This window comes from Bos indicus, chromosome 11 (assembly GCF_029378745.1).
Source record: "Bos indicus isolate NIAB-ARS_2022 breed Sahiwal x Tharparkar chromosome 11, NIAB-ARS_B.indTharparkar_mat_pri_1.0, whole genome shotgun sequence".
NCBI classification, from domain to species: Eukaryota; Metazoa; Chordata; class Mammalia; order Artiodactyla; family Bovidae; genus Bos; species Bos indicus.
This window is the reverse complement of record NC_091770.1, coordinates 2569613-2592127: the sequence shown is the minus strand read 5'-3', so window position 1 is coordinate 2592127 and position 22515 is coordinate 2569613. Positions and strand designations below refer to the sequence as shown.

At 48.2% G+C, this 22515-nt stretch overlaps 1 protein-coding gene across 4 annotated transcripts in view; it reads right to left on the bottom strand.

Moving 5' to 3' along the window:
• Window positions 1-20732, bottom strand: part of FER1L5 (fer-1 like family member 5) — a 53931-nt gene extending 33199 nt beyond the window's left edge. For 3 of the 4 annotated variants that reach the window (XM_070798213.1, XM_070798214.1, XM_070798216.1), the window contains exons 1-17: window positions 20401-20732; window positions 19293-19345; window positions 18625-18716; window positions 17816-17924; window positions 15400-15454; window positions 14877-14986; window positions 13468-13596; window positions 11616-11678; window positions 10817-10867; window positions 8016-8046; window positions 7358-7473; window positions 7041-7164; window positions 6579-6631; window positions 5036-5104; window positions 1713-1756; window positions 1364-1619; window positions 22-150 (exon numbers count right to left, since the gene is read on the bottom strand). In XM_070798213.1, the coding sequence (XP_070654314.1) occupies window positions 22-150; window positions 1364-1619; window positions 1713-1756; window positions 5036-5104; window positions 6579-6631; window positions 7041-7164; window positions 7358-7473; window positions 8016-8046; window positions 10817-10867; window positions 11616-11678; window positions 13468-13596; window positions 14877-14986; window positions 15400-15454; window positions 17816-17924; window positions 18625-18716; window positions 19293-19345; window positions 20401-20485 (1569 nt within the window). In that variant the 5' untranslated portion in view covers window positions 20486-20732. The remainder of the gene's footprint in view (window positions 1-21; window positions 151-1363; window positions 1620-1712; window positions 1757-5035; window positions 5105-6578; window positions 6632-7040; window positions 7165-7357; window positions 7474-8015; window positions 8047-10816; window positions 10868-11615; window positions 11679-13467; window positions 13597-14876; window positions 14987-15399; window positions 15455-17815; window positions 17925-18624; window positions 18717-19292; window positions 19346-20400) is intronic. The other variant, XM_070798215.1, reaches the window with a different exon arrangement.
• Window positions 20733-22515: the final 1783 nt, after the last annotated feature.

The window sequence follows — 22515 nt, the reverse complement described above, 5'->3', positions numbered from 1 at the left end:
TTACCTGTCTCCTGTGGTTACCTCTACGCTGATCACATCTAGGGAGAGATCCTTCATCTTAGCTTCTTGACGGGATTTGATGTGGGTGATTAACTCCAGGAAGACCCGGCCTCGATAAGCTAAACCATCCTTGACAATGTTGGGAATATTCTATGGTAATAGGAAGGAAAACAGTAGGAAAAGGAATGAGAGAAAAAAGCAGGAAAAGTCTTTCCTGAAACCTCTGTAGCAAAGACAGAGTTGTTCTGTAACTTTCTGCCTTGGGCTGATCACAGTCCCAGGGAGGAATTCCAGAAACTCCAGTCCTGGCCATGCCTGGAAACCTCTGGGCCCTGAGCCCTCTTCCACACCTGAGGCCTCCTCTTCCTCTTCCTTCATTCTATCTCCAGGCCCACCAAAATTGCCCTGGTCCTGTAAACCCTTTCTGCTTGGAAGGGACTGTGGTAACTATTAAATTATCCCAGGCTGGCCAATCAGGACAAGCCCTGCCCCCTTGGCAACAGTGATTGGTCCAAGGGGAGCACACATGACCTAGGAAGGCCAATTAGAATGCTTCCTTGGCCTTCCCAATTAGAGGCTACCATGGCCCTGTTCCCATCAGGGAGGCCAGACTGTGGTAGAAACCAATGAGGCCCAGGAAAGAGCAGCAGAGATGAGAGATGGAGTGAGTGTGGGAGAGGCTCCTAAAGGCATTGAGGTCTTGGTTTCTGAGGCTCTTCCTCACTCAGAGGCCTTCCCAGCCCCATTCTCTTCTTTTGCCCATTGGCTTTCTGGTGTTTACTGCCATCCTCTCTCTCTCTCTCTTTTAAATTTTTACTGGAGGATGGTTGCTTTACAATATTGTGTTAGTTTATGCTGTAGGCAAACTATATATCCCCCCTTTTTTGGATTTCCTCTCCATTTAGGTCACCACAAAGCATTGGGTAGAGTTCCCTGTCCTATATAGTAGGGTCTCATTAGTTACCTATCTCATACATGGCAATGTATATACATCAATCTCAAAATCCCAATCCATCCCACCCCCCTTATCACCAGTGTTGAATAACCCAGTGCTCTTCCACATTTACCTGTGCTGTTTCTTTTGCTGCCATGACCTTTCCCCCTGCCCAATCTCTTACCTGAGGTCTCGTCTCAATGCCCCTTCCTTAGTGAATGCCCAGAGCACTCCATCTGCTCCTTTCTTGGGTCACAGCACATGCCTCGGGCTTCTGTGGCCCTTTGTATACAGGCTTCGAGTCCTCTACTGGAGTGTCATGGACAGAAACCAGGGCCTGGGCCTCCCCAGGCATCTCCCAGGCCCTGGTGCCTGACACATGGTTGATTTCACCTCCACTATTCCCTAGAGCTGACATAAGAAGCTTACAGGGTCTTCTTCCTTCATCCTGAAAGGGGCCTTTTTACCCCCACGGAGAGTCAAGAAGCTGGGGCCAAAGCAGGGTAGGAAGCCAGAGTACATTCCTGCAAGGGGAAAGGGGTGAGAGAGGGCAGGCTCGGGTGGGAGAGGTGCAGGAGGCAGGGCACAGGGGGCTTGCTTGCCTTCTATTTCAGCTCCAGTGGACGAGATCTGGTTGAGGGACAGGCTGACCGTCCCGATCTCATCATTGCACCTGTTCCTGGGGCTGGAGAGAAACACACCCTGCAGGTAGAGTCCCCAGCCCGGTTCTGATTTCCTCCTCCCTGGTATGTCTTCCAGCCCCCACCCAGTTGCTCACCAGTCCAAGACTCTGAACTTGATGTAGCTGGAGAGGCAGGGAAGCTGCAAAGGGCAAGTGAGAGGGGCAGTGGGTGCCTGCCCAGATGGCCTGGTCTTTGCTGAGACTGGGAGCAGTTGGGAAGTCCTGAGTCTGGGTCAAGGTTTGGCTCTGTTACCAGTGAGCCCAGAGGGACCACTGAGGCTTATGGACCTTTAGCTGGGGGCTCTCCACTGTGTAGGCCCTTTGCCAGGGCCTGGGGAAGGCCTCAGACTATGTCCCATGATCATTTTATATTCCCATTCTTAAAAATGGTCCCTCATTGCATCAGCTCCAGGAACCGAGAGATGTGGGTCTACCCAACCATGGAGTCCATGACTGCAGTCCTTACATGGCCCTTCAGTCTGGAGGCAGGTTTACCAAGCCTCTCACGGGGATGTTGCAGGCCTCAAAAGACTTCCTCACATTTAGCAGTTAACCTTTATTTACTATTTAAATTAAAAAAAAAGTTTTTTGGCCACTCAGGGTGGCTTGTCAGATCTTAGTTCCCCAACCAGGGATTGAACCCAGGGCCCGAAGCAGTGAGAGCACAGAGTCCCAGCTGATGGACCAGCACAGAATTCCCTGGCAGTTCATCTCTAAACAGCAGGACATCTGTCTCTTCAGAGAGTAACAATAGCTGCCACTCTGGGGAGGGTTTCCATTGTCCCCAGACTGCCCTGAAAGTCTATGTGGATCACCTCAGTGACCCTTACCCCTACCCCCAACAACTCCAGAAGCCAGGAGCTGTAATCATTCCCATTTTCAGACAGGAACACAGAGGCACAGAGAGGCCAAGGTCCTGAAGTTCCTGTGCACCATGCAGAGCCCTGCCCACTCTGCCATAACCCAGCGAGGTGTGACCATCCTTCTTGACTGAGGGGGACTGAGGCCCAGAGAGGGACAGAACCAGGATGGAACCCAAGCTTCTGACACATGGTTGATTTCAGCTCCACTAGCTGAGCCTGGTGGGCCCTCCATCCTCACACATCCCCTGTTCATGGGCATGGTTGGGGTCCTCTGTTCTCCACTCCCCTTGTCCTCTGCCCCTTGCCGTAGCGGCTGAGGGTCAGGGGAGCAGGGGAAATAAAGGACTTTCCATGGACTTCCCTGGTGGTCCAGTGGCTATGACTCTGTGCTCCCAATGCAGGGGGCCCGGGTTCAACCCCTGGTCAGGGTACTAGAGCCCACATGCCACAACGAAGACCCAGTGTGGACAAATAAATAAATATATTAAAATACATATAAAAAGAAAGGGCTTTCCCACCGAGCAGCTGTTTAGTAAGCCATGAGATCACCCTGCTTAAGGAAGGACACTGGAAGTGGAGAGAGGGGGGCCCTTGGGCACCCAGGTCTTCCAAAGCACCAAACCCTACAAATTGGTGGAACCATATTTTCATCCATCTTTGAGAATTCTCTTCCCCTTTCCCAGTTCTTTGTTTTGATTCCCCTCCTGTCTGGGGGCCCCTGAACTGCTAACTGGCACAGACCATTGTCAGCAGTGCCCCCTGCAGCCTGCCTTGCTCGGGCCCTGACCAGCTGATCTCAGACGCCACTGACTGTGCAAGTGGTCATCCTGCCACTTCACAGGGAGGTCCAGAAGGTTGGCGACAGGCAGAAGGGCTTCTCTGGTGGTCCAGTTGGTAAAGAATTCACCTGCCATGCAGGAGACTGGCTGCAATGCAGGAGACCAGGTTCAATCTCTGGGTCAGGAAGATCCCCTGGAGGAGGGGCATGGCAGCCCACTCCAGTATTCTTGCCTGGAGAACCCATGGAGAGAGGAGCCTGGTGGGCTACAGTCTATGGGGCTGCAAAGAGTTGGACATAACTTAGTGACTGAACTGCCTGCAACAGTCAGGCCGCCCCCCAAACAGCCCCAGCTCTAGAGAGAGACTGCATCTACAGGAAATGGGTGAGAGTCTGGGGATGTTTGGACATCTTCAAACATGAAAGGCCTTTTTCAGGGATGGGGGGGCCTGCCCCTCCTCCACTGTTTTCCAAGCCTGGAGGAAGCTGAACATGAGCAAGGACATCCAAGGCCTGAGCATCCACAGAGCATCCGAGGATTCCTGTCCTGAGCCTCATCACAGCCAGCACAGGGGGAGAGAGCAAGGGCGTGGAAAGGACTAGGTCCTTCTTTAAGAGTCTAGAAAATCACCCAAGAAGGTAGGGATGAAGACAAACAGTTAAAAATGCTGACTCACAGAGAAGTAGATGGAGACGTTTCTGGGAGAAGCAGGGAGAAGGGTCCACAGAAAGAAAGAGGGGATCTCCTTTGCTAATTTCACATCACACAAATGTAAGATATGTTGGTGGTGGTGGTGGTGTCAAGTTGCTAAGTGGTGTCCAACTCTTTGCAACCCCATGGACTGCAGCACACCAGGTTCCCTCTGCCACCCTCTCTCCTTCTGCCTGCAATCCTTCCCAGCATCAGGGTCTTTTCCAATGTAAGGTTAAAGGACAGTGAAACGCTCTCTGGGCAGCCAAACGAGTGCCACACAAAGTTCTACACCCTCACACGAGAGTGCTCAAGTCCTCTCTCAGATTGCTGACTCTTATTTTACACACAGTTTTTACAAGCCTGGCAGGGAGTCAAAAGTCAGTCAAAGCTCTCACAGGGCTTGGAGAAAACTGGCATGCACACTGCTGACAGGTGACTGAGAAGGACTGGAAAGCTGTAGAAATCAGACTAAAAGCCCCACCCTGTTGACACCATTCAATATAGTCACAAACAGCCCCACGCTGCACATAGCCCAGTACATAACTATGCTCTTGCAGCGCCTCTAAAGCCGTCAACAAAGAGATACAACTATAATCAGGGCACTTTGCTTAGAAGATAAGAAAATGCATAGTACAATTTAAAATGGGTCTTGAAAGTGTTTTTTTTTTAAGTGAAAGGGCATGTTTAAGCTTTCTGGAAAGTTTAGTCTTAGGGCCCATTCATTTCACTTTTTTTCTAACCTGAACTTGATCACTAGTTGAAATCATCTAGGTCATTTATTGGTTTCCCTTTTTTTTTGGCTTCACAGCACAGCTTGCACTTGCAGGATCTTCATTCCCTGATGAGGGATCGAACCCAGACCATCAGCAGTGAAAGTGTGGAGTCCTTACCACTGGACCACCAGGGAACTCCCCCCATTCACTTCAAGTAAAGTTCACTGTAATATGTCCCGGGCTTCCTCATGCTCCCTATAAAGCAGAACCCCCTGCCCCCTCCCACCCCTAACTTCCATCACACGCCCCTTACAAAGACCCCTTCTGTTTGTGGGGGGTGAGGAAGAGAAAGCGTGATGAAAAAGCAATACCTGAATCCGGAAGGTCAGGATCTGGTTCCATATCGGGCTCTCGGTTTGGGTCTGCACATGTGTCTTGAGCTGGGAATATCCCAAAGAAATATCAGTCCAGCCTCCCTCCACTGGCCTCACCTCCCAGGCCTTCTGGTCCAGCCTACGGGTGGACCCTGTCTGCAGCACAGAGCTGGTCATGGGAGTCCCTGGTCCAAAGACACTTTGACAACTTCTTATCAGCTACAACTTCAGTCCTTTGAGTAGCTATCTAGATCCAGACTCCTTCATATTTTCCCTCAAATCAGCTTTCAATTGATTTAACTTTTAAATAGAGGGTTGCTGCTGCTGCTAAGTCGCTTCAGTCGTGTCCGACTCTGTGCGACCCCATAGATGGAAGCCCACCAGGCTCCCCTGTCCCTGGGATTCTCCAGGCAAGAACACTGGAGTGGATTGCCATTTCCTTCTCCAATGCATGAAAGTGAAAAGTCAAAGTGAAGTCGCTCAGTCGTGTCCAACTCTTCACGACCCCATGGACAGCAGCCTACCAGGCTCTTCCATCCATGGGATTTTCCAGGCAAGAGTACTGAAGTGGGGTGCCATTGCCTTCTCTGAAATAGAGGGTTACTAACTCTATTACATGAGTGCAAACATGTTACTTTTGTTAGAGAAATTCTAAAATCCCAACAAATAGTCAGCAACAATGATTCTGATGGCATACTCCTTTTCAAAGTATCACTTGACTTTATTTTTAACCCTAGCCTTATTCCAAGCAATCATGTTGGTAAAATCAAGGGTTAATTGGACTGGTTAAACTTTTTCATACACTCTAAGAAAAATATAGAAATATTAACATTTCTGAAAATACGTGTGCCTCTCCCACCCAACAGTATCTCACCTACTTCCAGAGTACCAAACCACTCACTGGGAAATAAGTACTCAGTGTGGTGCTCTTAAAATATGTCCACACGCTCTTTGGTATGCTCGCCTTCAAAAGGTGGACACTATCTCCCTCCCCATTTGTCTGGCTAGATTTAATGACTTCTTCTAATAGGTAAGATATGGTAGAAATGATGCTCGATGAATCTTGAGACAAATCTACTTAATTTCAGCCCAGAATTCCCCAAGTTGGAACACAGGGTCCTTTTTTTTTTTTTTGCCCATGACATCCATCAGCATGTGCTCAGAGAGCTTCAGGGAACATTACTCTCGCCCAGAACCTCCATGTCTAGATGCAGAGACTGAGGTTCAAGGGCTCAGTGACAGTTTCAGCGGTGTGCACTTGCGGACTTGTCTCATTCACTGGTCCACTCATCTCTGCATTTCGATGTTTGGTTTTCGGTGGGCATCTTCTCCCCTCAAGGCACTAGGCACAGCTCTGGGAAACGGGCCGACTAAGCCACGGCCTCCACCTTCACAGAGACCCTCCCTGGTCCCATGGAGTCTCATCACTCATAAATGGGATATGACTCCTGGGGTCCTGGCCTCCGACCCAGTCCTTTCCTCCATGCTATTTTTTTCTAGGTGCCAATGTCTCTAAGCTTCAGACCGTTTTTATGCTTACCTTTTCCCCAATTAGTTCTACCTCCAACATAGGACTCACAGAGTAGTGTTTCTCTAAGAATAAGAAGTTAAAAGATTTCTGTGGCAGCATTATTTTTTCAGGAGGAGGAGATGGAGTAGAGACAGGACCTCCTAATGAAGACCCTCCGTCATAATTTGGTTTTATGCCCCCTGGGCAGACCCCTCCCACTTTCACTCTGTTCCCCTGTGCCACTGTGTGTCCTGGCACACAACCGGGGTGGGGGCTGGCACAAGGAACCTTGACTATGGGCATTAAGGACAGGTCAGGGGCGCGTGGCCCATTTTAAAGGCGCCTTCATAAAACCATTCTCGGTGGGTTTCAGCCTCCCCCTCCCCCAACCCCAAGTCTTAAGGTCAAAATGGAACTGGGGAGCCCTATGAGAAACCAAGGTGGTCCCCGGTAGGGAAGCTCAGGGCTACTCCCGCCCCTGCCCCGACTGACTGAGGTGGAGGTCCTCGGCGCAGTAGATGAAGAACTGAAGGTAGGCTATGCTGATGGGCACCACCGACGACTTGAAGATCCGGGTGTCCGTGTCGTCAACCCTATAGATCAGTTTCTGGTCGACCTGGAGAGAGTCACAAGGAGGTCACAGGCCACCAGATTCGGCTGGTTGGTTGGGGTGGGGATGGGCAGCCTGGAAGCAACACAGTGAACAGGGAAAGCCTGTGAAGAGCGGTGGCTGCTTGGGGGTTGGGGGTGGTCACCCACGGAAGCAGCCAGGCTAACAAGTGCTCCTGAGGCGTGGGGGGCAGCCTCACCGGTGCCTGGTCTCCCACACCGAGGGCACAGATGGTGACTTTCAGGTAGCCTCTCACACCACTGTTGCGTTCGTTTGGCTGGCAGAGGCCAAGCCATTTCCTCAGGAGTGTGTGACCTGGAGAGGCAGAGGGCCCGTGGGAGACCAGCCTCCAGGTCCCCCCATCTCCCCTGGAACCAGTCTTTGCTTCTGTAGTGGGGGCAGCTGTGTGGAAAAGTGTCTCATATATTCTGGTTTCCACCCAGGGGCAGAGGGAAATGGGACTCACTTCTTTGTGCTTAGTCATTCAGTCGTGTCCGACTCTTTGCAATGCCATGGACTGTAGCCCGCCAGGCTCCTCTGTCCATGTGATTTTCCAGGCAAGAATACTGGAGTGGGAAGCCATTTCCTACTCCAGGGAATCTTCCCAACCCAGGGATCAAACCTGCATCTCCTGCACTGGCAGGCGGATTCTTTACCCGATGAACCATTGGGGAAACCATAAAGTACAGTATCATTAAGCAAAAGCCATGAAGTACAGTCAAATGTTGTCAAGTACAGAAAACAACTCACACCCTCTCCCCGTCCCCCATGTTGAGTACACAGGAATTTTGAGATGATTTCAGCACCTGACTGCTTTTTCTCAGAAGACACTCACATTTCCACCAATGGTTACCTACCTGGACAGTTGTAGATGAACCCAATATCTGTCTGAAAACACAGGAGTAGAGAAAGGACTAGTTAGGGTCTCCAGCCAATATTTGTAACAACCAACCAGCTTGATGACAATTCATGTACTTTGTTGTTGTCGCATTGCTAAGTCGTGTCTGACTGTTTGTCACCCCATGAACTGCAGCACGCCGGGCTTCTGGGTCCTTCACTATCTCCCGAAGTTTGCTCAAACTCATGTCCATTGACGCAGTGAAGCTATCTAACCATCTCATCCTCTGCCGCCCCTTCTCCTCTTGCCCTCAGTCTTTCCCAGCATCAGAGTCTTTTCCAATGAGTCGGCTTTCATGAACTTGTCCCGCCCTGGCTCCTTTCATCTTTACAGCAACCTGGAAGTTGACCCACTGTAATCTCCACTCTACAGAGGCAAATGTTGAGTTTGAGCCAAGAGCCCAAAGTCTTACAACTAGTAAGTAAGGAGGTTTGGGTTGAAAGGACCCTGACCACCACCAGCACGCTGACAAACACGGCCTTGTCCTTCCCTACGCCTGTGGAGGAAAGTGTTTATCCCATCCTGGGGAAGAGGATGGTTGAGGAGCTGGCCAACAGACTATGGGTTTTCCTCTTTCCCTGGGAGATAGATGTTCTGTTTGCTTGTTTTGATGTGGACAATTTTTAAGGTCTTTATTGAATTTGTAACAACACTGCTTCAGTTTTGGTTTTGGTTTTTTGAAGCATGTGGAATCCTAGCTCTCCGACTAGGGATCGAACCTGTGTTCCCTGCAGTGGAAGTGCAGAGTCTTAACCACTGGACCACCAGGGAAGTCGCTATGCTCATCATCTTGATTGTGATAATGGTTTCAAATACATATTTGAAAATGTATCAAATTATACATTTAAAATGTTTATATATCATTGTATGTCAATTATATCTCAATAAAGCTGGAAGAAAACAAACCAAAACAAAACTTATTCACCTCTAATGGGCAATAGATCTAGGCAGTGATCATCAATAGCTGTTAACAACAAAAAAAAGAGACCGGCAGTCATTCTGTGCCTGTAGGTGATGTCATCTTGCCAAATAATTGACCTAAGTCTGATCCAGCCTCTAGATAGCAAATACCTGGGCGGAGGATCCTGAGATGTGAGCCGCTGGAGGTACAGTCAGCAAAATCCAGACTGAGGGAAAACTCTGCAGAACAAACTATCCAGTTGCTTCAAAAAATAAACGACCAGACTTCCCGAGTGGTCCAGTGCTTAAGAATCCACCTTACCATACAGGGAACACAGGTTCGATCCCTCGTGGGGGAACTAAGATCTCATGTGCTGTGGGGTAACCAAGCCCGTGAGCCACAATTACTGAGCCCTCATATCATGACTAGAGTCTGCAAGCTACTCTGAAAGTGCTTGCATGACACAATGAACATCCTGAGTGCCAAACTGAGACCTAAGGCAGCTGAATAAATAGTAAAAAAAGAAAAAGAAATGCAAAGAAAATTAGGGTGCAGGACCAACTGAATAAAATACACCTAAAAATACATTTTGATCAACTGCAATACGTGCACTTGGTTTGGATCCTGATTTGAATAAACTGTAGAAGGAATTCATGAGACAATTAGGGATATTTGAACACTGACTAGATATTTAGTGCTAGCCAGGAATTAGAAAGGTGTTTAGATGTTGTCATTATATTTAATTATGCTTAATAAAGTCTGTATGTTTTTGAAATAGGTAATGAAATATTTTAAAGTAAAATGATATGTCTGAGATTGGATTCAAAATATTTAGGTTGGTACAAAGCAATTGCAGTTTCGGGCCATCAATTTTAAATCAGTCATGTCAGACTTTTTGCAACCCCATGGGCTGTAGCCCACCAGGCTCTGTTGTTCATGGGATTCTCCAGGCAAGAGTACTGGAGTGGGTTGCCATTTTCTACTCCAGGAGATCTGCCCAACTCAGAGATCCCCAACCATTCTAGAATCTCTTAATTCCTAGGCCTGTGCTGCATCTTTGAGAGTTAGTTGGGGGAGGGGCAGGTTATGAAAACTCACATGCTTATTACAAGTTGTGAGAAAGAAACCTTCCTTTGACTTGTCCTAAATTTGCCTTTCCCAAGGGTAGGGCCCTTTCCCAAGAGTTGCCAGATTTAGCAAATAAAAATACAGATGCCAGTTTAAATTAGGATTACAGATAAATAACGACCTTTTTTTTGGTAAACGTAGGTCCCCAGCAATATTTCATGAAGAGCCATGAAATATTGGGGACATACTTACATTTAAAAAGTACCTGTTGTTTAAGATTAAAAATTTCCAGGGCCTCCTGGATTTAATCTGGCAACCCTACCTTTTGGTTAGCCCTTCATGATTGAGTGAACGTTCCTCATTTCTCAACCTGGATCTTTCCCAAAGCAAATCTTTTCACTCTGTCCTCAGGGGCAGTCTTTCTCCAGGTTTTCCAACAACTGGTTGACCTTTTGGATCCTCTGTTTCCATTTTTTGGAGACAGAGATGTGAGCTGTGTCCATAAATATTCAAAGTGTGGGGGAATCAAGGTGGAACCCAGCACTCTCATAAATGTTACATACTTTAATCCTCACAAAAATCCTGTGGGTTGAGTATGTTACTATCCCCATTTTACAGATGAGCAAGTAGAGGCTCCGAATAACTTGTCTAAATCACCCAGTGGGTAGGTGGATCAACAACTGGATCTTCCTGAATGAAAATCCAAGTCCTTTTCCCTAGCCTGGGGCAAGTAGCCCTGGGTGGGTCTCTGTAACTATTTCACCAAACCTCCTCCTCCATCCAGTGCTCACTTGGAATCTCCCGATCTCTGCGTTGAATCTCATCACTGAGGAATTCATCACCTGCAGGGAGTTCCCAGAAAGATTTGTTATTTACAACCCCGATTTCCCAAACCCCACATGGGAGGAATCGGTAGGGTACATCTGGGCTCTCCAGGACTGACTCAACTTCCTAATGACTGACACTTCCAAGTAGTGTTTCTCATTTAATTCTCAGAGGAGCCCTGAGAAGCTCAGATTTTTAGTCCCACTTTCAGGATGAGGAATTTGATCCGAGAGGTCAATTCCGTTGGTCTCCACAAAGCAAACTTGCTCTCAGCTTTCTCCTCTGCATCCTGTCTTGGCTGTTTCCTAAGAACTCTTCAAGGGAGAAGCCTTACTCTCACTAGCCCCATGCTGGACACATAGGAGGCATTTGATAAATACAAGTTCCTCATTGTTACTGGGCTCCCTGGGGTCGGAGAATGGAACGTCTCATTTGGAAGGGACGTTTGAGGGGTCCTTTGGTGGCATGAAAATCCTGGTACAAGGGAAAGGGTTGCTTTGTTCACCTTGGAGCTAAGCTCAGGGCCTATCAGTTGGCATTTCATAACATTCATTGAATGAACGAATAAATGGATGGATGGATGGATGGATGGATCGGGCGGGCGTCTGGCTGCTAGGGTGAAGAAGGTGGCAGAGATGCTGCCTTGGGGTCAGAAAGACCATCCGATGTGACTCTATCTCTACAGATGGGGCTGGAGGGGAGTGAAGAACTTTTCAGAATTGAGGTGGGACAAGAAAAGTGAACCCGTCTTGCCTGGCTCCTCACCTGGATTAAGATAATCTCATCGAAGAACTTCATAGGAGCCTCATAAAAATTCTGAAAGAAGATCTGAAGTAGAGAGAATGGGAGGGGGTGGGGATGGGAGTAGGAAACGTGTCTCCATCACATCCCCCAGGGACTGAGCAAGCCTGAAGCCTCCAACTAAGAGACTTCTGCCTTCGTTTGCCCATTCCGGTGACCTTCAGCTCCTTACCACCCACGTGTTCTGCTTGCAGAAGCAGAGACCCGCCAGGTTCTAAAGGATTTTTTATCCAGAAAAGCGTGGTGTAGGGGATCCCTGGAGGGCCTGGGAGCAGCTCAGAGCCCATCAAACTGCCCTGGGACGGAGATGAAAGTGTCCACCTCTCCCTAGATCGCCCTGTCTGTCCACCACACCCCCACTCCCTGGTGCAGCCAGAACCTCCTCCCCCCAGAGCAGACCTGGCCCTGTCACTCTGCTGCTTGAGTCCCTCCATGGCTCTCAAGTCCCATCCAAGATGAGGCCCCAGCACGTTTTGCAGGCTTACCTACAGCCAGCCCCCCATCCCAGCTCCACCCATGTCTAGTTTTGCCAACCAGCCCTACTGTTTCTTCCTTCCAGGTCTCTGAGAACACAATTCCTTTTTCCTGAATTATCTTTCTCCATCTTGTCCCTCTTCCCTTGGTAGACTCTTCCTTCAAGGTTTCAGGAGACTTTTCTGAGTCCTCTCCACCCTCTGTTCCCTGCCCCCACTGTGCTTCTCTTTTTTCTTTGGTGGTCTAATCACAAATTAATTCAGTGCCTATTTATGGAGTTCTTATTGCATCCATCATGATGCCAGGTTGGGAGGCCCCAGCGGCGGCAAAGTCAGCATTGTTGTTCAGTCGCTCAGTCGTGTCTGACTCTTTGTGACCCCATGGACAGCAGCACGCCAGGCTTCCCTGTCCCTCACCAACTCCCAGAGCTTGCTCAAACTCATCCATGGAGTCGGTGATGTCATCCTACCATCTCATCCTCTGCTGTCCCCTTCTCCTCCTGCTTTCAATCTTTCCCAGCATCACGGTCTTTTCTAATGAGTCAGTTCTTCACATCAGGTGGCCAAAGTATTGGAGCTTCAGCTTCAGCATCAGTCCTTCCAATGAATATTCAGGACTGATCTCCTTTAGGATTGACTGGTTTGATCCTCTTGCAATCCAAAGGATTCTCGAGAGTCTTCTCCAGCGCTATAGTTTGAAAGCATCAATTCTTCAGCGCTCAGCTTTCTTTATGGTCCAACTCTCATATCCGTACCTGACTACTAGAAAAACCATAGCTTTCAGCTATGCAAACCTTTGTCAGCAAAGTGATGCCTCTGCTTTTTAATACAGAGACATTGAAGTTGTCTAGGTTTGTCACAGCTCTTCTTCCAAGGAACAAGTGTCTTTTAATTTCATGGCTGTAGTCACCATCAGCAGTGATTTTGGAGCCCAAGAAAAGAAAGTCTGTCACTGCTTCCACTTTTCCCCCTTCTATTTGCCACGAAGTGATGGGGCCGGATTGCTATCACTTCTACATGGGGCCTGCGCTTTCTGGTTGCATCAGCGGCCCTCCCAGATCTTTATCCCCCAGGCCCTGCCCCCCCAGATTCCTGTCTCCCCAGATCTCTGTCCCCTCACATCCCTGTCCACTGCAGTCTTGCCCCATCGTCATCACCTATGTGTCCACGTGCTATGCTCTCCGTGGTGTTTGACCATCTGTGCCCAGTTTTGTGGGACAAACAAATGAAAGCAGCAGAGTCGGGGAGCAAGCTTGCCATCCACCAGCAGGAAATGCCTAGCCCTCGGCCGGCCCCTTTGACCCAAGTACCCCATTCAGCTCCGAAGGGCATGGGCCACCCACCTCATTGAAGAAAGGGTTGTTCCCCATCTTGATCCGTGAGTGGTGCTGGTGGCCTCCGATGACTACCTTCACCACTGGCTTGATGTCGTTGCCCATCAGCTGCCGGGCTTCAAACACCTGCACTCGGACCTGCAGGGGAGAGACCAGGGGAAACTGACTTTGGGGGTCCCGGCTCCTATTTGTCAAGGGGGACTCTTCTCTGAAAGAACAGTATGTTCTGGTAAGAAGCATCTACTGCCGATAGAAAGGGGCCCCAAAGCCCTGAGAAGGCTCTGGTTCCCTCTGTTTCTTCCTAAGGGAACTGTCACCTCCTCTTTGCCTTTTCATTTTGTGTGGACACAGGGTTTACTGAATGGGAGGGACTTGTTACAGAATAGGGTCGAACATTTCTCAGTTGCTGTTGTTCCGTTTTGTTTGTTTTGAATATTTATTTGACTGCACCAAGTCTCAGTTACGGCATGTGGGTCTAGTTCCCCGACCAGGGATTGAACCTGGGGCCCCTGCACAGGGAGTGCAGAGTCTCAGCCGCTAGACCACCGGGGAAGTCCCAGTATCTTGTCTTTTATACTTGTGATCTTTTTACAGAACTGAACACTTTATTTATTTTTATTTAATTATTTATTTGTTACCAGAGCTAAGGAAGTGTATTTCATTGTGATAAAAGCACCAGTTAATGACGAGGACATATAAAGATTATAAGCATTTTTGTTTATACCCTGATGACAGATCTTCACAATATATGAAGCAAAAGCTGATAGAGGTATAAAGAGAAAGAAGCAAAAACTCTTCTCTCTATTGATATAACAGGTAGGCAGAAAATCATCATTACATTAGAATAGCACCATCTATCAACTTGGCTTCCCCAGTGGCTCAGCGGTAAAGAACCCACCAGCCAAGGCAGGAGACTGGGTTCCATCCCTGGGTCGGGAAGATCCCCTGGAGAAGGAAATGGCAACCCACTCCAGGATTCTTGCCTGGAGAATCCCATGGACAGAGGAGGCTGGTGGGCTACAGTCCATGGAGTCGCAAAAGAATTGGACGTGACTTAGAGACTAAAGAACAACAACAATCAATCAACTTGACCTGATGGACATTTATAGACTATTTGATCCAGCAGTGGCAGAATGCAAATTATTCTTAAGTGTGCACAGAATATTTACCAAGAAACACCATATTCTGGTACATAAAACATGTTTCAATAAATTAAAAAATAATCATTCATGTTATGGTTTGCTTTTTTTTTTTTTTTACCATAATGGTATTAATTTATTTTACTTTTTCAGTGTTTGTTGGAGAATAGTTGATTTACAATGCTGTGTTGGTAGGCACTGAACATTTTAAACTTCTCTGCAGTTGAATCTATGATCTGTGCTTCTTCTGCTCTCCTGAGACTCAGTGAAGGGCCTCACCTGGAAGTGCTGAGGCTTTGGGGACAGAGCCTTGTGCACTGTGGCGCTGGGAAACATCAGCTTCTGCTTGGCCACCTCTTGAGCTGTTATGGCCAGGAGGTCTTCATCGCCTGGGGAAACAGCCCAGGGTGGGCTCTCATGGGGGAGAGCAGGATACTTGGGGGCATGTCCCCCCTTTCATCGTTCTGTCCCCAGTGTCCCCAGTGCTAACTAAAATCACAGCCAAGAGGCCCTGGCAAGGGCACATGCCCTTCCAGAACCCTCCATGGTCCCCACATACCCTCGGTACCCCTGGCCTCACTGTACATGGGCGGGGCATGCTCTGGGGAACGGTCATCCTTGCCTCTCTCTGCAGCCCCTTGGAGGCTGAGTCTTATGTCTACGGTGACAAGTAGACATACTGGGGAGGTGTCTGGAGAGCTCACAATCCTATAGGCCTCAAGGCTTGGGTCTCCAAGATCCCCAAGAGCCCATCCTGCTACAGTTGGAGAAGTGCAGGGCTCAGCCCCGTGGAAGTACATACCGATCTTCTCGATATCCTTGTAGGTCATAAGGGCTGCCTGTAAGGTGACAGTGCACTGCAAGGCAAAGGCAGGGAGCTGTAAGATCCTGCAATCCCCGGCAAGATCATGGCACTGGAACCTGGTCCATCCTGGCAGGACTCACACCCAGCCATCCTGGGTGGAGTGATGCTGACCACGGCACAGGGCCCCACCGGGGGGACTGTGCAGTCTGGGGTGTAGGCAGGTCATGAACTGATGGGGAGAGAGCAATGGGTCACTGCGGACGGGGCTGAAGAACAGAGGAGGCGCGCGGCAGTGGTGGTGACAGAACAGAATGCCGCAGGGTGGGGAGGAGAGAGAGGTGACTTGGGACCAGTCTAGAACCACTGATGCTAGCCCAACATCTCATGACACCTTGTGGGAACTCCAGCAAACACCCAATTGACCTCTTGCCTCCAAGCGCCCTCACTGCTCAGCCATCGTCAGAATTGACCCCTGAACGCCCTAAGTGCCCTAAACTATCAGAGTAAAGTCACAGCGTATCTGCGTAAACCCCGCAAGGCCCTTTCCTTCCGGCCTCTGGCCGCTGCCCAATCTCCGCTCTCCCACAGTCAGGCCTTCTCGGCCCCTCCCCCAGTGCAGGCAGCCCACCCTCCAGAACATGCCAGGCTGCCTTTTGTCCCTCCAGCCTCCACACAAGCACCTTATATTCCTGCCAGGGGCTGTCTTTCTTTCCTATCCATTGGGCAAACTCATGTGCTGCTGTGCTTAGTCGCTCCATCATGTCTGACTCTTTGCGACCACATGGACTACAGCCCACCAGGCTCCTCTGTCCATGGGGATTTCCCAGGCAAGAATATTGGAGTGGGTTTCCATGCCCACTTCCAGGGGATCTTCCCAACCCAGGGACTGAACTTGTGTCTCCTGAATTTCAGGTGGATTCTTTACCATCTGAGCCACCACGGCTCTCCTTAAAAACCATCTATAGGGCTTCCCTCGTGGCTCAGTGGTTAAGAATCCTCCTGCCAATGCAGGAGACACAGGTTTGACCCCTGGTCCAGGAAGATCCCACATGCTGAGAAGCAACTAAGCCCGTGCACCACAGTTATTGAGCCTGTGCTCCAGAGCCCGGGAGCAGCAACTACTGAAATGCCAGTGCCCTAGAGTTGGTGCTCTGCAACCACAGAAGCCATTGCAATGAGCAGCCTTCACACTGCAACCAGTAGCCCTTGCTACTCTCTAGTTGAGAAAAAGTAGAGAAAAGGCCTGCACAGCAACCAAGACCCAGAACAGCCAAAAATAAATAAATAAAACCACATAAAAAATTTTTTTTAATCTATAAAAGTGGAACTCTGACCTACACTCTGTAGCAATCAGCTCAGGAAACGAACCTGATACTTACAGTAACCAGCCCAGGAAGTCAGTTTGCTGTGAGTCGGACCTATAGAAAGTCAGACCACCAGCTCTAGCGACAAACAGCCAGGACTTGATTAATAACCGATGAATCCCTTAATTTTGTTCCCACTTTTAGCTCAGGGCCAACGGGAGAAAGCCAAATATATACCCCTAAGCAATCACATAGGGTGCTCAGCTTCTAGTTGGTCCACTTACAGCTCCCCTCACATCAACAGCCTCCCATCAGGACATACCTGAAGTCTTCCCTTTTTTCTACCATTGAGTTTTCTCATTCCTCTGCCTGGCTTTGCGTCTCTGTCAAATCCAAGTGCTGACTCCCTTGTTATATCTGTTGTTGTTGTTTAGCCGCGAAGTCGTGCGACTCTTCTGTGACCCCATGGACTATAGCCCACCAGGCTCCTCTGTCCATGGGATTTCCCAGGCAAGAATACTGGAGCGGATTGCCATTTCTTTCTCTAGGGGATCTTCCTGACCCGGGGATCGAATCCGTGTCTCCTCCGTTGTAGGCAGATTCTTTACCACTAAGCCACCAGGGAAGCCCCTTGTTATATATTAATAGCAAGCTCTGAATAAATCGCATTTGCTTATTCTCATCTGGTTGGTCTTCATCACCTCCTCTGTAAAGCCTTTCATTTTCTCTCAAGTGAAATCATTCCTTCCCTCCTGACCTCAGTGAAGTAGCTTTACAGACCCCAGTACACATGTGCTGGAGTGCTTGCCATGTGAGTGACAATACATGTGGGCTTCGTTCAAGTTTGTATCCCAGACCTAGCACAGTTGCTGACACCTGCAGACAATTGGCTGAATACTGATCTCAATGGGTGGATGAAGGGTAGAGGTGAGTCGGTACATGGAGAGCGTCATGTAACTCGGGGAGATGATGACAAGTGTGATGGGTCCCCCAGGGTAGAAAATGTTCTCTTGGTTGGGGGGGGACACTGAGATACTGCTGCAGTGCATGGCCCAGCTTCATCAGCTGCCCCCCACTCCTTCAGCCACCCTCCCTGGGGCCTGACTCACCTCTGTGGGCATCATGGAATGGTTGAGCAGGGTTAGGTCATTCACAAAAAGGATCTTTCTTGGTTTTTTCACCAAGGGCTTGAGCAGTACTGTGGCCATGCCAATGAACCTGGGGAGACAGGGAGCAGGTGTGAGAGCCTGAGCCAGGTGTCCTTCTCAGTCTCAGGCATAGCTTTACCCCGGGGATGTCTTTTCCCTCCTTGAGGCTGTGCTGTCCAGACAGAAGAAGGATGCGGTGATGCGGAGCACCCACGAGAGGGCGCAGGACTCGCAACTCTCTGGGAACTGGCTTGGGGGCTTCCTTGCCAGTGGGCACCCTAGTTACTGGCTCTGCCATGCTGTGCTCAGCCCCTTTCCAGAAGCTCTGCTCCCACGCTCCTCTGGAACAGGACCTGTGCTAAGGAACAGCTGATTGGACCAGGAGGTGGGCATCTGACCAAAACTGGGCCAATCAAATTCTCTGTCCTAGGAATTTTGACCTGGGATGCCATAGCTCAGTCTCAGTAGGGCACTGGAATGGGGCTGTGATGAGAAACCAGTGTTGGGCAGAAAGAAACAGGTTTGAGATCCTGTGTGTTCAAAAGAGACAGAAAGCTCCTGAGTCCCCGGTTTCCTAATTCTGTTTGATCTGTCTATCTATAATCCTAGTCTTGATACCGTTTTTTTTTTTTTTTTGGTATTAGCTGTCTAGAGTGGGTTCTAGTCCTTGCATCTGAGTGAGTTATGGATTAGAGACTGGAGACACAGCATCTGCTGTAGCTTTGGTCAGAGAATCAGGCTCCTCCTGCCTCTCTCTGGGGAAGCCTTACCTTTCCTTCTTCACTGAACCCATGTCTCGAAGGGTGATTTGCAGGAAAGAGTCCTTCTGCAGGGGGTGGTTCCAGAGGTGCCAGATGAGCGTCTAGGGGAGCCACGGAGAAGTCAGTACCCTCCCTCTACCCCGCCCCCTTCCCATCCTTCTAGGAAATGAGAAAAGATGCAGGTGAAGGTCTGGCACTGGGTTTCTCTTGAACTGAGGACTCCCCCTCAAGTCCAGTTTCCTAAGAGGAGGCATTTGTTACCTTCACCCAGGAACTGGGCATCCTCCCTGAGCTCCTAGAGCTTAGCTGCTATACTGGGGGCTTGTTAGTAGTTAAGGGGCTTGGGAATCAGGTGGTGGGACGAGGATGGATGGGAGATGAGAGGGGATCCTGCAGAGTGAGCCCTGTCTCTGGGAACATCAGGATGGCTGGTTGGACAAGCTGAGTCCCTCCCTAGGGTGAGGGAGGAAGCTCTGAGCAGCTGTGGTTGCAGTGGCCCTGAGACCCCACACAGCCTTCTCAGCACAGAGGCTGCTCACAGGGCAAGATGCTCCAGCCATGGGAAGGCTGAGGAGGCCCCTGTCCCCTCCCTAGACTTCTGAGCACAGTCAGTCTGGATCCAGCCTGAATGCTGGGCTTGTCATGGTCTCATCTGGGCTTGCCCTGATGTGTTTTACCTCATTCCACACGGGGTGATTGCCCTCCACCTCACGAGTTGTCCTCTTGACATCTGAAAAGACACCAAGGGGCCAGCATATGCTATAGGACATGTTTCAAAGTCTAGGTTCGAGTGAGCAAAGAGAGGTCAGACTCTCTAAGAAAACATACAGTCTACATTGGCAGATGTGATGTGGCACTGATTCTTTGTAACTTTGGAGTTTTCTAAATTTCTCACCTTTTGTTAAGAGTGACATCACCCCCATGTGACAGATAATGTTATGTGTTCATTTTCCTCCTGGGTACACAGTTCCCAGTCATCTCGCACCAGGGTGAGGCCGGATAACTCGTCCTGGCCAATGGAGTGTGGGAGCGATACTTAACTTCTGCCTGGATTGGCTCCCGAAGCTTCCCACGAGAGTGTCCACTCTCACTGTCTGCGGGCAGAGCAATGCCTGGTGGTGACTCTGCAGCCACCAGCAACAAGCAGCTGGTCCCCAATCTACTGTTTGGAGGAGTCATTCAGGATTGCTGCCTGATCTGTACCACCAACGTTAGACTTGGTTGTAAGCAAGAGGTGAACTTCTGCTGTGTTAAGGCACCGGGATTTAAGGGTTCCGTTGTTACTGTTGAGTAACAACCAACGGTAAAGCCAGTGTACCCTGAGACATCCTAAAACATCTCTAATGGGTTGAAAGGTCTTTATCCACTACAATTTGTCTTCTCCAGAAACATCTTTAACAAAGAACAGTCCATAGCCCTGCAAAGAACCCCTAAATTGGTAAATCTGAGATTCTTCCCAAGGAACGAATATGTGTGTGAGGGCATGGTAACCCACTCCAGTATTCTTGCCTGGAGAATTCCATGGACAGAAGAGCTTGGTAGCCTACAGTTCATGGGGTTGCAAAGAGTTGGACATGTAGCCATTCACCAGAAAAAATGAAGGCAGAGGAGTCATCCACTAAGTCATCTACTAAGAGAAATCATAGCAATAAGGATGATAAATTTGAAAGACCCAGATGATGTCTACCTCGCCTTTTGGTCACACGGCATCTTTTACATAGTAGGGCACCAATGGGTCTAGTTTACACTGGACACATGTTGCCTCTTGGGAGTCCTGGCTCTTACCTCTGAAGTACACGGACACGCAGGGTCTGGGTGGGGGGCTTAGGGGTGGGCTAATCTTGGCCGACTGCATGATAAGCCTCAGCATCTTCCCCACCTACTTCTCAATGTCCTTCTCAGGCGAAACTTCCTGCTTGGAGCACCTTGGTCTGGGGCTTCTCCTAAGGCTTATAGGGTGAGTAAGGTCTGTTGCTTGGCAACAGAGATGATGTCACAAAGGCCGGTGGTTCTTGATTCTGGAGAGGAATGAAGAGAATGGAAAGATGAAGAAGTCATAGGGCATGATGAAGCCAGTGGCTTCAGGTGACCAGAGCTGTAGAAACAAAATAGCTTGACTAAATTTCATTTCCCCTTCCCATTTTCTTTTCTCTCTCATTCTTACTGTTCTTCTAATTTCAAGATCAGGGAAAAGGGGAATACGTTCTCTTTATACAAGCAAGATATCTGGACTGAATCATTGCCAAAGTCACACTGTTTCCATAAGAAAATAGAGAAGGGAAGTGAGTTGAGAAAAGGAATAGGGAACTCAAAGATGATTTCAGTGATGTTTCAGAAGTCCTTCCTAATGTGGAAGCAAACATCAAGGCCTCCCTTTTTCTAAAGAGGACATGGGTTTAGATAATGAGTCTTTCTTTAACCAAACTAGCTTACTCATTAACAAATTCCTATGCCAGCCAGCTGGGTTTGTAAGGTTAAAGAAAACTCTCTAAGGAAAAATCTCACTGACAATATAATCTTGTGGTATCTTGCTTGCTCTCAAGGCCTCTCAGAATGAGAATGGAGCAGGTCATTGCTCTTGTTGTCCCTAAGCTTTTTCTACTTTAGGGTTGATCATTATATAACCTACATCTAACTACATCCAATAGTTAGCATGAAAAAAAATTTTTGTCAATTTATTTATTTGGCTGTGCCGGGTCTTAGTTGCAGCATGCGAACTTACTGACTTTTTTTTTTGTTTTTTGATGTGGACCATTTTTAAAGTCTTTATTGAATTTATTTTATGTTTCGGTTTTTTGGCCACAGGGTATGTGGGATCTTAGTTTCCTGATGGGGGATGGAACCTGCACCCCTTGCATTGGGAGTGGGGAGTCTTAGCCACTGGACCCCCAGGGAAGTCCCATTAGCATAAAAATTAATGAATGTTTTAAAAATGTGTATTAATTGATGAAACAATTTAGCACTAAGCTTACTACGCATTCTAAAACATGTATAACATTCAAAGAACAACAACAATTAAAAACAAACAAACTGGATGTGTCATTATGGTGCCAGGATTGCTTTTAGTCTTCCTGACAGTTTTTCTTGAAATCTAACAATGACACAATGCTTGTTGCTTTGTGAAAGATTTTCCAAACTAATCATGACACAAAAGCAAACCCGGTAAAGGAAGAGGTTGATAGATTTGATCACATAGAATTTAAGATTCTTGTATAGAAAAAAGACAAATATCAAGGTAGGGAACATCTGCAACAGTTCTTATAATTCAATAAGAAAAAGATGAATACTCCAGAGTGAAATGGGCAAAGTTTAGATTGCCCAAACAGATTTAAAAAAAAAAAAAAAGATGCAAAAACAAATTCACCCTATTTACTAATTAGAGAAATGCAATGAGATACTATTTGTCATTTTGCCAAATTGGACTCAGAAGTCCCCTAAACAAGAAAAATATGTTAAAAAAAAAGTTCAAGCTCATTAATAAGCAAAGAAATACAATAAGATACCATTTATCACCTCCCCGATTGGCAAAGAATGAAAAAAAAAAAAAGATTAACTTGGTGTGCTGAGGAAGGAAGAAGGGGCAGAGAAAACATATCAGTTCATACACTGTGCTGATCAGACATAAAGAGAAAAAAACAGCAGAATGCTAGAGCAAAGTAAGTGCCAGGGCAAGAGAATTAAGGGTGGTGAAAGATGAACCAAAGCCTGCCCTTTTCCTGTCATCCTAATAATATTAACCTCTCTATCTCTAGTATATTTAAATAACATCTCTTGAATTTTTCACTTTAAGAGATTATCTACCAAGTCAGTTCTTTTACATCATCTTTCACTCCTTTCCCATCTCCCAGCTTCTCTCTCCCAAACTTTCCAACTCATCACTTTTAGACTTTATCTACCCTG